This window comes from Gossypium raimondii, chromosome 2 (genome assembly GCF_025698545.1).
Source record: "Gossypium raimondii isolate GPD5lz chromosome 2, ASM2569854v1, whole genome shotgun sequence".
NCBI classification, from domain to species: domain Eukaryota; kingdom Viridiplantae; phylum Streptophyta; class Magnoliopsida; order Malvales; family Malvaceae; genus Gossypium; species Gossypium raimondii.
Window position 1 is genome coordinate 35,522,965 of NC_068566.1, and position 17,701 is coordinate 35,540,665.

At 31.3% G+C, this 17,701-nt stretch overlaps 1 protein-coding gene and 1 long non-coding RNA gene across 2 annotated transcripts; both read left to right on the forward strand.

Annotated features, from left to right (window-relative positions):
- The first annotated feature begins 5,328 nt into the window (after nt 1–5,328).
- Nucleotides 5,329–7,204, forward strand: LOC128034743 (uncharacterized). Its single transcript, XR_008190869.1, has 3 exons — nt 5,329–5,459; nt 5,899–5,971; nt 6,989–7,204. It is a non-coding gene; the product is annotated as an uncharacterized LOC128034743 (long non-coding RNA).
- Nucleotides 7,205–15,659: 8,455 nt separating this feature from the next.
- LOC128038013 (cytochrome P450 71AP13-like) lies at nt 15,660–17,561 on the forward strand. Its single transcript, XM_052627375.1, has 2 exons — nt 15,660–16,775; nt 16,851–17,561. Exons 1-2 carry the CDS (start codon nt 15,861–15,863, stop codon nt 17,460–17,462), a joined length of 1,527 nt encoding a protein of 508 aa, XP_052483335.1. The 5' UTR covers nt 15,660–15,860; the 3' UTR covers nt 17,463–17,561.
- The last annotated feature ends 140 nt before the right edge of the window (nt 17,562–17,701 follow it).

Consider the following 17,701-nt stretch of genomic DNA (forward strand, 5'->3'; position numbering starts at 1 on the left):
ATTGTCAGTGAAATAATTCGGACTTTAAGTCTAGCAGGCTAAGTGCCGGCGATCTGAATCAGGTTATAAACCTAGCAGGCTAAGTGCCGGTGATTTGAATCAGGTTATAAACCTAGCAGGCTAAGTGCCGGTGATCTGAATCAGGTTATAAACCTAGCAGGCTAAGTGCCGGTGATCTGAATCAGGCTATAAGCCTAGCAGGCTAAGTGCCGGTGAATATGTTAAATTAAGCGATTATACGCATTTGATATATATATATATATGATTTTGGGTTATATATAATGGATAAGTATATGAGCATTTGTCTATATGTATTTGATGAGCATATAAAGGTTTGGATCTCTGTGTTTAGTGAATAGGCACATATATTGGTTGTTATGAAAATTATTGAATATACATGTATGCATTCGGCACATGTGGATTAAAAGTATAGATGTGCATTTGGTTTATGTAGTTGATAAGTAAAAATATAAGTTTTTGACATATGTATTTGAAAGATCATAGATATGCATTCTATGAAATGCAAATGATAAGTATATTAGAAATCAGTATATGCTATTAATGACTATGTTTGGAACTTGATTATAAGCATATATTGTTTATACATATGTTCGTTTATATGTATTTTAGATATGCTATAAACTTACTAAGCTATAAAAGCTTACTTTGATTGTTTTTGTCCGTTTGTTTTATAGATAAAAAAGAACCAAGCTGCAGACTCGGGGATCGTTAGTGAAGATCATCACTCTATCTACTATCTCGGTATTAAAACGTTTAAATTTTAACTTATGGCATGTATAGGCTAGATAATATTTTGGAAGTCGTACTTCAATGTACTGTATATATATATATATATATATAATTAATAGCCATATGAAACTAGCTTATTTTTCTTACGGTTTAACTGATCTGAAACGTTATGTTTTGTTATAAAAGTTTAAAGTAAAATTTTATAATTATAATTACTTCTTATTTGACTAATTTAACATAAATGTAAAAAAAAATTTTGAATTCTACTGAATGTCTGTATTAAGTTGCATTTTATCCGATAATGCTTCGTAACTCTAATTTATCGACGTATATGGGTTAGGAGTGTTACAAACTATCCTGACTACATTGTACCGAAAGATTTGTCCGGGAACTGAAGCATAGAAATTTAAAGTCGATGGTTGTATACTCATTTTTCAATCATAGGCATGGTACCGCTTACTATTTTTAAATCCTCGAGTTTTCTTCCCTTATTAATTCTCACTTGTAATATGATAAGATTCATTTAATAATAGTTATTATATTATTTTTTTCATTATTATATATTTGGAATAACATACATGACACAAGTCATGTGGGTATATCGAACGAGCTTGAAGATATTCGGTTATTGTTAAATCAATGGGTCAAAAGCCGAGGTTAGTTTTTAAAATTTCAATTACACAATAATTAGGTAAGGATTTGAAATTTAATATTAGGTACGTAATGAAATTTATAATTTTGTACTACAGTTGGAATGGATGTCATACTTTGATCTAGGAATTCAAGAATACATCCAAGTTGAATTTTTTACATATCGTAATTTGGCATGTTAACCATTGATAGTTTTTACAATAGTTGATATGTGTAAATTTGATCGAATGATGCACCAGTTTGAGTTTGTGCACGATATCTCGCTCTCACCTCAAAACCTCGATGAACTTCACAAGATTAACTTATGAGGGAGAATCGATGAAGATTGGCCTAAATTTCATGCCAAGTATATCTACTTGTGGGAACATAAGTATGATTTCATACTTATGCACAAACCAATTGTCAAATTGGATTTGGCGACATCTTCAGATTACATGACATGGTTTAGACTTCATGGTGAGTCGTATCTATTACCAAAGGGGGAAAGGAGTAGACAAATTCGTTGTAGAAGGCCAACACGACTCTATATGATGCCATAATCAGGAGTACATGCATCGAGTTCATCATCATCAGCTCTAACTAGATCTGATCATAGGTTGGGTTATCGCCCTAGCTAGAAGGCCCGCCCAAAAAATGGGAGGGTTTTGGCAAAAAAATGAGGCACATTTTCTAAATGAGCTGAACCTCGGATAAACCTTTTTTGGTCCGGCCCAAATACTATGTTGCCCTAATTCCTCATAGACCTTTGTTGCTCTCCACTCCACCACAAACACCAATCGACCGACCACCACAACATCGACCAACCACCACAAACACCAATCGGCCACCACTATCTCTTCCCTCAACACAGACTGCCTCCATTAACCACCACCATCATCGTAAAACATGTATGCTCTTGAATGTGTTGAACCTTTCTACCACCATCATAATAACTTATTATGTAGCACTACATTATATTCTTTATTACTTAAACGAACTGAAGACAACAATTAATACCTTAGGTTAGTTCCTTATCTTTTTATCCTCTGTTTTTCTTTCTATTTGATTTTTAATTGAAATAATAAGGAATTTGCTTAATTTACATGGAAATTTAATAGGTTCAAACATCTGTTTGGATGACGAGAAAAAAATTTGATTTTTTTTGTTATGATTTGGACTAACATAAAATTCTAACCCTGCATATCTTCATTTTCTTCTTTTGAATGCAAAATTAAAGCTAATAGAATTCTCTTTGATGTCATGCAACTCAACTAAGTATTCATTTTTTTGCCTTGCGCTCTTTCCTTTTATTTTAGTATAAATTTCACTATTCTATACTCTACAAAGTATGGATCGTCTCAATTCTTTTTATGATTGAAGTTATGAAATATGCAACATGCTAGTATGATCCAACATTGATTTTTATGCTATACTAAGATGATGTTATTAATATGAGAAATGTTTTTTCAGAACAATTAATGTCTTCTTAATCACATTTTGAAGCCCCGGATGTCTCAAATTAAAGAGTTCGTGAGTTGTCTCTAGTGCTTGCGTCTGGCACCATTCTCTCAAATGGTAACATACTCTATGATATGGTGTAAGAAAACATTTTTTTATTTACATAATTAGCATCAACCTTATAATCTTTGAGTTCACAATCCTAATGATCTATATATTTAATTATAAAAACTTATATAAACTTTATTTGATGAAAGACTATGTTAGGTTAAATCTCTTTTTATAATATGTAAATTAAGTCAACAATAATATAAAATTTATACTATATACTATATAATCTTTATAAAATAAGGTTTTATAAATTGTCAAAAATTTCATAACACTTCTTATAAATAATATAAATTTTCCATAACTTTAAAAATTATTTTTATAAATAAGTTATAAAAAAACTATAACAATTTTTTATGAATAAGTATATTATTTTTATAATATATAGCATGGACATATAAATGAGAGTCCATATTTTGCTATAAATTTTATAAATAAATATATTATAACACTTCTATAACATGTAAGTTATTTTTATAATATATTTTTGACCATAACTTTAAAAACTTTTAAGATTTAAATAATATATTTTTTTGTTATAACTTTATAAAATACACAAATTATTTCTATAATATATATTTTAAAATTTATAATATTTTTTTCCATAACTATTTCAAACACTCATACAGTTCATGCTTATAATATAATTTTTATAACTTGTATAATTAAAAAGAAAAAAATAATTTGAGTGTAATTCCTATGTAAAAACTTCAATTCTCACCCTTCCTTAAGAATTAGAAATTGTAATTAGGATGCTCCAATTATACCTAATTCGATAGGATCCACAAATTACATCACCCTTGTGTAATTACAAATAATTACACACAAATCCAATTAGTAGGTGGCTTTTGAAACACTATCTTAATTTCGTTCCTCATTGTAATTTAAAATTCTAATCATAAGATTTCAAAATTTTTATACCATACAAATTATAAACACAATCAACTCGTGTATCATAATGAAATATATATAGTATGGATAGTTAATATGTCAAAATAAATTAAATACTGTATTGATATATAAAATAAACATGATATAAATACACAAATGTATTTTATTTCCTATTTTCCTTCTCTTTCAATTTTTCTAATATATTAAAATAAAATTTTAATAACACTTTTTTAAAGAAAAATTACGTTGTTAAGTATTCAATTATATTGAACGATTTTATAGATTCAAAATTTTTGCTGGGTAAATTACACCATTAATCATAAATTATAGGTAAGTTTTAGCTTAGTAACTAAAATATATATAATTTGTCACTAACATTTTAAAAATTATTGTCGCCCGACTATTAAGTGGCTAATGGTGACAACTTTTTATTTGGTATAAAAATAAATTTAGTCCTTAATTTTTATACTTTCTATCAATTTGACCCTGATTTTATATAAATAAAAAATAAAAAACTCAAAATTATTTTAAAAATAGAAAATTTTATATAAAACTTCTAGAAAAATAAAATTCTGAACGTGTTGTTGAAGAACTAATATGTATGAGAAATAAAAAAAGCATTCAATAGAATTCAATAACAAATTAAAGATAAAACAAAAAAAAAGAGTTAGATCATTACATGCTTGTTTCTCGAAACCAAATTAGTAATGTGTTCAAGTCGAGTTCCATGCCTTGAAGAACATCCATAACTAATATAATAGAGGCTTGTGAAATCAAGTCTCATGCCAATTTTTAGCCAAAAAAAGAAGAAATACAAAATATACCATAAAATTTTCTTTTTCAGTATCAATTCAAAATTTCAATTCATTTAAATTATTTTTCAAATCTCAAATTGTAAAAACAAATTATATTATGAAAATTTTATTTTCTTATAACAAAATTTTTGTAATGACCCAAAATTCACAGGCATCGAAAAAGTGTAATATCGGGCCTCCGTCTTAGTAAACTAAGTCCGTAAATAATTATTAGGAGTAATTATAAGTCTAGTAATGTGTCTAATTAATTTTAATTAGATGAATTTAGTTTAATTAAGAGAAATTAGGAAAAGGACTAAATTGAATTAGGGTAAAAGTTGAATTATAAATATAGAAATTAAAAGGATTAAAATGGCAATTAAGCCATTAACAAGAAATGAGGCAGCATATATGTAATAAAAATCTAAGATTTTTATGTTATATTTTAATTATAAAATTAATTATTTAGATACAAATTATGTTAAATTAATTTAAAATAATTATTATTATATTAAAAAATAAATTAAATAAAGACAAATATATGGTGATGATAATAGACAAGTGGGTGGTGTTGGTAAATACATGTGTAATAATAATAAACATGTATTTAATAATAAAATATGTATTGCTTATTAATTAAGTAAATATATATTATTATATTATTATAATTAAAATAATAAAGTAAATAAAAGAAAGTAAAGAAATAAAAACGAAACAAAATAAAAAGAAAGGAGAAAGAAGCAGAGAGCATTTCGAACAGAGCAGTGGAAAGGAGAAAACGAAAAAGAAAAAGAAAAACTAGGGTTTGAGGCTTTAAGCTTTAATTTGGTAAGTCAATCAAGTCCTTTCTTTTAATTTTGATGTTTTAAAAGTCTTAGAACAAAGTTTTGTTGAATTTAAGTTAAAATTTTGAAAGTTCTTAGATTTTTTAACATGATTCATGTTGAACAAATTGTTGAATTAGGGGTTTGATTGATAGAATTTCTAGTTAAAATTGATAAAAGAATTAAATTGTAAAGTAAGCTATAAGTTTTATGTTATAGGGACTAAATTGAGAAAAATCAAAATTAGTGAAATATGCTAAAAATTAGTAGATAAATTTGAGTTTGGAAGAATTTTGAATAGAAATAGAGTGTGAATTAAATTAGAAAAGTAAATAAATTTAGTTAGGATTAAATTGGAATTAAAGTATAAATTAGATAGAAATTCTATTATTATTATAAATTAATGTTGTAATTAATAGTGTAAATTATTATTATTTTCGTAGCTAACAAGGAACTCGAGGCATTGACACACAAAGGAAAGGAGAAGATTATTGAGGAATAATCGAGCAAATTCGGGTTTGTATTACTATAATTCAAATTATTTATTATTTAATGTTAAATTTAAATTATGTGTATGGTAAGCAAATAATAAGGTAAGTGACTTTAATGAATTGAATTTGGAAAATTAAATTGAATGAGAAAAGTATGTGTTGGTATTGAATTGTGTTTTGATTGATGAATGGAAAAGTATAATTGATATTGACAAATGAATTCTTGAAATAAAAGTGAAAATTGAATTGTGATTATATGTGAATAATTGAAATGCATATTGAATTGAGAAAGTGTATTGAAAATTGATTGAAAAGTGAAAAATGATTCAATTGAAAATGTGAGAAATTGTGGCTGAATTGAGTTTTAATTGAGAATTGAAATACCCTATTAACCAGTAGGGCTAAGTCGGATATAATTGGCATGTCATAGGATTTGGAAGAGTACGGGATTTATCGGCTTTGCCGATCAGGCACTTTATGTGTCGTATATCAGGCACTTTATGTGTCGTATTTTAGGCACCTCGTGTGTCGTATCAGGCACCTCGTGTGTCGTTTCAGGCACCTCGTGTGTCGTTTCAGGCACTTATGTGTCGTATACTGATCAGGTACTATGTACCATTTTAGGCACAATGTGACGTACTGGTGTGTTTGGGTTGGAATCTGTGTATCCGTCAAAGTCCAGATTGCTAATATGGTGAATAACTGAAATGAGGAAATTATATGAATATGATTGGTCATATTATTGAAAATATTGAAAGAAATTAGAAAAAAATGAATTGTGGATTGAAATTGAAAATGGAATTGGAAAACATGAACTAAATGTTCATGTAGTAAAGGTAATTAAAGTTATGACATAATATTAAAATTGATGCATAATTAAAAGTGTATTGTTAATACTAATATAGTTTAAGAATGAATTAATGTAAGAGAAAATCAATTGTTATATACTTGATATTTATATTTTATTATGGTTATTACAGTTTGAATTATGGTAATACCACTAAGTATAAAATACTCAACGTACGGTTGTTTCCATGCGTAGGTTGAAAGGGGTCCAGAGTCTCGGTTCAGCATCCAGAACAATCCCGACTCAAGCATAAATTTTGATGATGTTTTCTCCCTTAATTGAAAGTGGCATGTACTAGGAGTTGTATAGGTTATATAGATGTGCTTGTAATGTTGGTTGTAAAAATGGTATACCATATTTTGGTATCAGTTTAATAAAATGGTAAAGATTATATTATATAATTTGGCATTAAGTTAGAATGGAAAATGAATGAAGTTATTGGTTAATTTTGAATGATATTATGAATGTTTAGTTATTAAATTACTATGTTAATGAATTGGTCATGATTTAAGTACATTTGAGTTTATATTGTTTTTGGTTGTGTCATTGGTTTTGGATTAGTTGTTGTTTGAAAATTGCAAGGAAGGTTAGATGTTTATAAATGGGTTATAATAAATTTTAAAAAATATATATTTGGAGTACTCAAACAAGTCCTGTTCCATTGTTAATATGTGATTTAACTTCGAGGGCCCATTAAAAGGGATTTTATGATTTAATTTTTATATGTTTGTTATTTACTTGTGAATTGCTCATAAATTGACCAATATGTTCTGTAATGTTTCGTAACCCTGTTCTGGCGACGGTTTGGGGTTAGGGGGTGTTACAATTTTACTTAATATTTCTATTTTTCTATGTTTTTCAAAGAATACGTATTGGATATTTTTGTTGGAAAAATTGCTTTTATGGTAACTTTAAGGCATATTCTCAATTAGTAAAGGTAGAGAGTTGAATCATAAAATTATGATTTCATATTCTACTCTATGAGACCTTTATAATGGTATATCATATGCTCAAAATGGTTGAGTGATGAATGAGAAATTGATACTCAAAGTAAGATACTTGGAAATATTATTGAGGAAAAATAAATGCTTAGATCCCACATTGGTTAAATACCAAAGTGTGAGATATGTTTATATATGTGAACCCTCTTAAAAAGTAATTGAAAGACTGATTGTAACCTTGCCTCGCACGTAGGGGGTGCAGGTCCAAACTTGACGAGGTTAGGGCCCACCCACACGACGTGGGCGACGCGAAATATCCATATCGGTTAGGCCCAAAAGGGCCTGCAAATATTTTAGCCCAACACGAATTTATTTTCTCCAGTAGACATAATCTCCTTATATAAGGATATTTATCTTATTGATTTGATTCCAATAAATTTGATTAAATTTTTTAATCAAATTGATTTAATGGCAGATTTTGTGGGTATTTTTTTTCAAAATTTCTAAAGGATTTTACACACAAAAATACTCTTTGATATTTTTCTCTTATCGAAACTCTGTTGCTCTCAAAACTCTTCATTTTCCTTTTCGTATTATCAACATTTCGGTGATAGAAAAATGCTTGGTTTGTTCGTTAATCGTTGTAGAGGTGCTGCTACTTTGATCACTGTTGTTGTTGTATCATGGGAGACATTCGACAACGTTACTCCAAGTACCGTAGGAGCGGCCGAATCCGTCTTAAGGAAACTGTGTTTCAGAGGCCTCAACGTTTTGTAAAATCCCTATTCTTTCTTCTTTATTTCAACTTTATATTATGGTTTTGTTTGATTTTCATATTTCACAATTTAATTATAAATTGTTCCATTTACATTTTATTTATATTTATCTTATTTTGTTTCGCTAACGTGTGTATTGTCCAACAATTTCTATATAGATAAATGGAGAAAAAATTGAAGGGTTTAAAAACACTTTCCCCTCATTTCCCATCATTTTTTCTCACTTTATCTATTTTTATTTAATTTTTTTATAAGTACAAATATTACACATATTTTATATCCGTGCATTTAGCATTTTGCATAATCCTTAGGTGAAATATTGCAGTTTAGTTTAATTACTTATTTTGAGCCTCAATTGTATTTATTTATCTTTTTTAGTATTTTCCCTTTATTTTGTGTATTCCTAATTAATTAAATTTAAGTTAGGTGTTTTTGAAATTGATATAGGTGCATGGGAGTTTGAGAGTCGAGTTTTGGGACCATCAAAAGATTAGATGAATAATTGAGGCAATGCATAGCCGAAAACAAGAAGTTTGGAGTCCCGAAACAACATTTTGGTGCCGTCGCGCATGAGTAGCGGTGCCTCTACGCCAATTTAAACACCCCAACGTCGAACCCCTTTGTTTTGGCTTGAAATTCTGCATTTTGATCGTATTTTAAGGGTTTTTTTGTCATTTATGAGTTTTATGACCTAAATCAAGTTTCTGTAATCTAATTTAGATAGAAGGGATGTTATAAATACTCTGATTTGAGAGGGAGTTAGGGCTTTTGGCCGTTTAGAAACTGAATAGATAATTTTGTTTACTTTTTTTGATTTTATGGCTTGCTAAACTCCCTTTTTTGTATACAAAGGATTTATCAAAGTTTGATTTAATAAATTTGTGAGACTTATTTTTGCTTTAATTCTTCTTTGTTCTTTGATATTCATGCATCTTTTGCTTGAATTACAACTGTTGGCGCCACTTTTTGATTAAAACGGGTTCGACTTGGATTTTAAAGATGAAAACGAAAATGGGAGTCGCCACTAATCTTTTTTGATGAGGTGTGATCGGGTCACCTTAGAAAATGGTTGTTTTTAATAAACGATTTGATTTTATCAAAACAACAATTTGGTCTACGAAATTTAGAAAACGGGTTCGGGAGTCGGTTACGTACGAGGAAGGATTAACACCCTCGTAACTCCCAAAATTGGTACCTAGTTGATTACTTAATGTCTTGGTGTCGAAAATTAAAAACTCGAAAAGAATTTAAAAATACGATCCCTATTTTTATTGTGTTATCTTAAAATTACTCGAATAAATCAAAAAGGAAAATGCCTCCTTATCTCGAAGTAACAAGATGTCACATCCAGTAAGTTAGGACACGACACCTCATATTCTTGAGAGTAAGCTTGCCTTTCATTTTTTATTTAAACCTCATTCATTTCAATTTTAAAAGGATATTCGGTTATTTATGATCAATACGAAAAATCGAAGCCCAGTAAGTTAGGGCACGATTTCTCGAATTTTCTAAATACAGAATACTGCCTTTATTTTCGAAATTTTATGCGTTTGGAAATTTAAAAGGATATTTTGCTATTTAGGTTTAACGAAAGAAATTGAGACCCAGTAAGTTAGGGTACAATTTCTCGAATTCCCAAAATGCAAAACATTGCATTATCTTGAAATTGGTTACAAATTTGAGTAAAAGAATATTGAAATAGAAAACACGTTTAATTCATTATGCTTTTAATAGAATCATTTGATGCACAAAGGCATCATACGTGGCTATACGACATGCATTTAAATAACTGTGGCATAATATGCATAAAATACAAATATTTGATATTTAAAAGTTCTAATGTCAACATGTATGAATAATAGTTATGCAAGCAACAATATAATGATAGCAATAATATAATAACAATAAATGTAATACAAAATCGGTCTAAATTTTGAAACTATTTGAAAAATAACGAATAAATAAATGAGAGGATAAAATTACAATGATAATGGCAAAATAGAATAAACAAACCAAATTCTAAAAATAATGAGTAAATAAACCAAAAATAAAATTGTTGTAAATTTGACTAAAAAATAAAAATAAATAAATAAATAAATAACCTTAAAGAAAATATTAAATAAAACTGATTTTTTTAAAAAAGGAATATAAAATAAAAAATAAAAGGAAAATTCAAGGTTTAATAGGCTGAGGATCAAATCGCAATCAAGCTAAAATTTCGGAGTCAAAATAGCAAAATAAAAAAAGGTTGCAGGGGACTGAATTGAAACGCGCTTGAAATGTGAGGGACTTATAGGGAACTATTCCCCGGCCCTAAAACGCGGCGTTTAATCGAGGAAGCTGCGCATGGTCCAAGGACCAAATTAAAACAGAGGCAAAATTTACGGCCCAATTCTAAAATAACCAAAGAGATCAGATTGCGCTATGCTGCAAAGTCAGAGGGACCTCATGCGCAATTATACCCTCACATCAGAAAACGCGCGGATCCCATGAATACGGGTTGGGTCTTCGGGTCTTAGGCCAAACGGCGCCGTTTTTGGCCACTGATACTAAGGTCCAAAATGGCGCCATTTTATAGCTTATATAAATAAAAAAAACACACAAAAAAATCACTCTCATTCATTTTTTAGAAAGAAAAAACAGAGAGCCAAAGGTCTCTCTCTCTCGGTCTTCTCCTCCGGTCAACAGGGCCACCTTCTGCGCCGTCGGGTCTCCGCCGTAGGCGGTGGTCGGAGCAACGCAAAGGTCAGATTTTTTACCCAGTTCAAAGACCGTTTAAAGGTTGAACCTTCTGGGCTCGAGAGCCGAAAGAAGAGAACCCCCAACACCCCTTTTACCGGTCCGATTTCAGCGACCAAACAAGGTCTCCAGCGATGGGGTTTGCAGCGATCCCAGGTACTTCCTTCTCTTTTCTTCTTATTCTATTTTATTTGCTAAAACTGATTTGTAAAAAAAATGAATAAATAAAAAATAAAAATAAAAATAAAAGGAAAACAGAAAAACAAAACAAAGGCAATCAGATTTCAACCTTTTCAAATCTCTGTTCTATTTTTGATGTTTGATGCGTGTAAAAGGAAGAAAAAAATTACAAGTCTCTCATTTTGGCTTTATAGCCGATCTAAACAACTCTTTGATGTCTATTTTTTGTTGTTTTGCGATTTGGTTGCTTCCTTTTGTTGCATGTTACACGTTTTGCAGATGTCAGGGGTCGGTGATAGGCGAACGATGGTGGCAGTGGGCATGCGAATGGCGGCTGGTCAGAAGACAGAGAGCCCTAGGTGCGACGCACCTAGGGTTTTGTTTATTTTTGTTCTTAATCTGGGCTTGTTTTTGTTTTGGGTTTTGTTGTTTAGTTTTGGGCTTTTAGCCCGGGCAAAAATTGGGCTACTACAATAACTACTCAGGTTTATTGAATATATGGCTAGTGTTCAATTGCTTAGAATAAGCCGAGTCAATTAGGAAGGTTAAATATGTAGTTGTTTAATTCGTTCTAATACTAGTGACAAATTACATAACACATTTATGTTGTAGTTTACAGTTATGTGGTGTAAATGTGTGTTTTAGCTTAAATGAATTTTGGTGAGGTGAGTTTGTTAGTTAAAATTAAGCCTCTCTAGTTCTTAATGCTGCTAGTAAGTTAAAGCTTGGGCATTGAGTTGCGAGGTTATTTATTAGTTTGGGAAGTAATTTATATACGAGTTGTCTCTTGGTTACCGGTCAAGTAAGGAGAGATTGGTTGCCCGACGTTGAGTCAACAACTAGAATTAATTCACTAAAGGCGTTGAAGTTATATTTGTGTTGATGATCAAATTCATAAATCAAACAGAGATTTACCTTTGGCGAGAGCTTTTTTCCATTAATTTTTATAAAACTTTTAATTACTACTTTCTTCAATCTAAGTTTTCAATTTAAATTTGGTTTTAGTTTAATTTTAGCTTTCGATTTCATAAAACCCCCTTCCGATTTACTTTTATTGTATTTCTTTAAAGAAATAAAGTTATTATCGATCTCTAAGGATACGACCCTACTTGCTGCTCTTACTAATTACTCTTTTACAAGTAGGTTTTATTTTTGTAGGTTTTGACACCCTATCATTTTTCAATTTTAGAGTTTTCTAAATTTTTAAAAAGAATTTTATTTTTATTGTTTTATATAGAATCAGGGTCAAATTGACAGAAAGTATAAAAACCAACTAAAATTGTTATTATACCAACTAAAAAAATAACACCATCAACTGCTTGACACTCGAGTGACGAAAAAAATCGAAAACATTAGCGGCCAAATTGTAACTTACTCTTAGTTAAGTGATCAAAATGAAAATATTAGTGGAAAACGACTTTTATTTTAGAAAAACGAAAATGGAGTCGCTACCAACCCTTTTTATTAGGTGAGGCCGAATCACCTTGAAACTTAATCACTTTAATAAAAGGTTAAATTTACTAAAATGATAATTTTCGGTCTACAAAATCCAATGAGTGGGTTCAGGAGTCGGTTATGTATGAGGAAGGATTAGCACCCTTATAACGCCCAAAATTGGTACCTAGTTGATTACTTGATGTCTTGGTGTCGGAAATTGAAAATTCGAAGAGAATTTAAAATACGATCCCTCTTTGCATGATGTTATTTGATTAAAATATCGCTAACTAAAATAAATTTTATGGAAAATGCCTTATTTCGAGTTAATCGAGAAGAAAAGATCATGCCTTGTAAGTTAGGGCACGATGTTTCGAATCCTCGAAAACAAGAATAATTGCCATTTGATTATTACCTAAGTCCTATGTTTTTGTATTTTAAATAGGATATTCGATTACTTAGGTTCAAGGAGAAAGTCATACTCCGTAAGTTAGGAGCACGGCCCATTGGATTCCCCAAATAAAGAATATTGCATCGGTTTTAAATTATTTCTTATCCGTTTGTGTAGAAAAATATTATGAATGTATGTAGTAATATTTACAATACACGATAATGGCAAAATTATGACATTAACAAAATAACAACATAAATAATAAAATAAAATGACAATAATATAATGAATACAATAATTAAAAAATAATGATAAAAATTTATTCAATTAATAGTACTATATAATAATGATACTAATAGTGAAATAATATAAAATGTATGATAATAATATAATTACATTCATGAAATATTGATTTTTGAGAAAATTTTAACAAAATAATATTGATTAGCAACGATAATTACCTAATAGTATTAATAGTATCAATAATTGAAAATAAAGGACTAAAATAAAATAATTGATAAATTTGAGGGTAAAATGTAAATTATGCAACTTAAAGGTAAAAAAAGTAAGTACAAGGATTTAATTAAATGAACAGGGGACTAAATTGAAACTATGACAAAACTTCAGGTATAAATAAAAATAATAAATAAAAGGGAATAAAATGTAGGGACCAAAAAGGCAAATAACCCAAACCCAGTACACATCATTCCCCAAAGGGTCGATAGTCTGGGGATTGAATTGAATATGTAACAAAATTTAAATCATAAAAAAACAAAAAAAAAAACAAAAAAAGAATATAAAGGACTGAATTAAAATAAAATGGAAAAGTATAGGGCCTCAAAGGGAAATTATCCCAACCCACATTGTTTCCTTGGTTCAATAGTGGGTCAAAGGACTGACATGCAAGGAAATTAAAATTATGGGGTAAAAATGTAAAAAAAAGAATAAGATGAAATTGAAAAGGGCCAAAAGCGTAAAGACCAGGGCAATAATTACACCCCCATTTCTAACATGCATGGATCCTAGGGAATCCAGATCGGGTTGTCAGTTCACGCTTCAAAACGATGCTGTTTTGGGCATTTTAAGCTACGCCCCAAAACGACGTCGTATAGTACCCTTCTATAAGTTAAAAAACTAAAAAAAAAAAATTCATTTCCCTTCTCTGTTTAAAAATATATATATTTCTTTCCTTTTTCTCTCAAAACGACCTTTAGGCCAACCATGAGGTCTGGTGAGCCTTTGCCGTGGCCACCGATCATCGACGACGGCAACCGCAGTTTTTGGTGGCCGAAATTCCTAAAAAGTTTTCCTCGAGCCCCTTTTTTTGTGTAGATCGTGGATCCGACGATAGATCCTCTGAAAATCCAGTCAAAATCCGACTGGTGACCAAAAAACCTTTCGGTTTCTCTTCTCCGATGTGGCCATCGACGAACAGGTAAAATTTAAACCTTTATCTTATATTTTTAATGTTATTCAAAATAAAAGTAGAGAAAAAAAAAAGAATGATGAATCCTAGTTTTTTTGAACTTTGCTGTTGTTTTTTTATACTCAATTTCTCCAGTTTCCGTCGAGGCTGTCGACGAACCCTAAAGGGCTCGGAGACCGGTCGAATCGGCAGAGAGCCGTCGACGACAGTGATAGGAGATGAAGCGATGAGGTAATTTTCTTTTAAACCTTGTTTTTATTTTTTTATGCTTTTTACAAAAAAATAGAATAAAAATAAAAATAGAAGAATATAAAACCACTTTTGTAATTTGTTTTTTTTCTTTGTATTCTCTTTTGAATTTCTTTGTCTTCTGCAGGTGGTGGTGGCGAGGATGAGGAGGTGTTAGGCCTCAAATGGCACACCTACTGACGCGGCAAGGGCGACGACCGGAGGCTTACAGACTTTTAGGGTTGTTGATATTTTTTAGGTTTTAGGTTTGGGGCTTAAATAATTTGAGCTTTAGGGTTTTATAGTTGGACTTGTAATGGACTGGACTTTTAATTAATGGACTTATTTTTATTTATTTTTGTTATTTTTATTTGGGACGGATAAAAATAGGCCTCTACATAGTTTACCTATGTATTTTACTTTTAAAAAGAGCACCAAGTTAAAAGAGTTAATTAATGCATTAAAAATTATTAAAAAATGTAAAAAGAAAACATATTTCATTTAGAACATTACTAAATAGAATGAAAGTTTGAAGCTTAAGGTATAAAAACTTTTGATTCCCATATTTTCTTTATTTTAATTTCCCCACTGAACAGAGATATTTGTCCAGAATGCCGAATGGATGTATACTAATTTGCTGCAAATTTGTGTATAGATTATTAGAGGACTTGTTCAGTAGTTTAGGGCGCATTTTTTTTTTAAATTTATAGCAAATCCAATATTCTTTACGAAATTTGAGACTGTATCATCAGCTTCTGACTGATTATTGAAAACCTAATATTATCTCATTGGAAAGGTCGATACTGTTATCAAAACCAAATAATTCGTGATTGAACACACCAATATGTAATCCCCATACCCTATCCCTCCACCAACTTTGTCCAATAGCATAGCAATAGGACGAGATACAGTTAGTAAGTATAGACTTCCAACTGTGACCGAAGAAACTCCAATGGCTTCTCTTCAATGGCTGCTGCAACTGAGCTCCAGTCCCTTCTTGCTCTTTGCATCAATCCTCCTTCTCCTTAAACTTCTTTTCAACCAAAACTCCACCAAAACAAAACCCAATCTTCCACCATGCCCTCCCAAGTTACCCATCATCGGCAACCTCCACCAGCTAGGTACCATGCCTCATCTGTCACTCCGTCGCCTGTCCAACAAGTTCGGCCCAATAATTTACTTACAGCTGGGTCAGATCCCCACCGTGGTGGTTTCATCAGCTAATTTGGCCAAACAAGTGATGAAAACTCACGACCTCGCACTTTCCAATCGCCCACCCATCTTCTCGGCTAAACTTTTGTTCTATGATTGCACTGATATTGCCTTCGCCCCTTACGGTGCTTACTGGAGACATATTCGGAAACTCTGCATCCTTGAACTGTTGAGTGCTAAACGAGTTCAATCATTTAGCTTTGTCAGGGAAGAAGAGGTTGCTCGATTGGTCCGTAGAGTTTCAGAATCTTCTTATCCTGCTACTGTAAATCTAAGCAAGTTGTTGGGTTTCTACGCCAACGATAATCTTTGTCGAGTTGCTTTGGGAAGAGGTTTCTCACATGGTAGAGACTATGATCGCCATGGATTCCAAAAGATGCTTGAAGAGTATCAAGAGTTGCTTGGAGGATTTAGTATCGGAGATTTCTTCCCTTCCATGGAGTTCATCCATAGCTTAACGGGTTTGAAATCGAAACTCCAGAGCACGTTCCAACGCTTCGATCGGTTCTTCGACGAGGTGATAACCGAACACCTTGATCCGGACAGACATAAAGAGGAACATAGTAAGGACTTGTTGGATGTTTTGCTGGACATACAGAACAGTAAATCTAATGAGATCAACCTCACCATGGACAATGTTAAGGCCATCATGTTGGTAAGTACCTTTTGTTTGACGAACCCAATACGAGTATATGCCTGATATGAGTATGTTGTATTATTGGTTTTGCAGGACATGTTTGCTGCTGGAACCGATACGACATTCATAACTCTTGATTGGGCAATGACAGAACTTATCATGAACCCGAAGGTACTCGAAACAGCTCAAGCCGAAATCCGGAAAGTTGTAGGGGATAGAAGAGTGGTCTTAGAAACTGATCTGCCTCACCTTGATTACATGAAAGCTGTCATCAAAGAGACCTGGCGATTACATCCTCCGGCACCGGTCTTACTCCCTAGAGAATCCATGGAAGACGTTACGATCGACCGGTTCGATATTCCGACCAAAACACGGATTTTCGTCAATGTATGGGCAATAGGAAGAGATCCAGAATTATGGGAAAATCCAGAATGTTTTGCACCAGAAAGGTTCGTACATAGTTCAATTGACTTCAAGGGGCAAGATTTCGAGTTGATACCCTTTGGAGCTGGTCGAAGAAGCTGTCCTGCTATTACATTTGGCACAGTGAGTGTTGAGTTGGCACTGGCTCAGCTGCTTCATAGCTTTGATTGGGAGCTTCAATCAGGTACTGAAGCTAAAGATTTGGATCTTACAGAGAACTTTGGCATCACAATGCATAAGATTGCTCCTCTCATGGTTATTGCTAAACCACATTTCCCTTAGGGCAGACCATCCCTCCACTGTTCTGCAAATTATCTTGTACTAAACATGAAATAAAACAACCTTACAAAAATATACAAATATATGAATGTGTTTATATAATGAGTTGGGATCCTTCCCTAAATTCACATGCTTTTGCACCGTAATAACCCCACACCGCTCAATTCACAAGAAAACAAAAATCAATCGAAACAAGCATAATATAAAAACATATTAATATTAAATATAAACAACTTTTTTTA

Coding starts and splice junctions, on each gene's coding strand:
- LOC128038013 (XM_052627375.1), top strand. CDS start 15,861: ATGGCTTCTCTTCAATGGCTGCTGCAACTGAGCTCCAGTCCCTTCTTG. Junction 16,776..16,850: donor ATGTTAAGGCCATCATGTTG/GTAAGTACCTTT, acceptor TTGGTTTTGCAG/GACATGTTTGCTGCTGGAAC.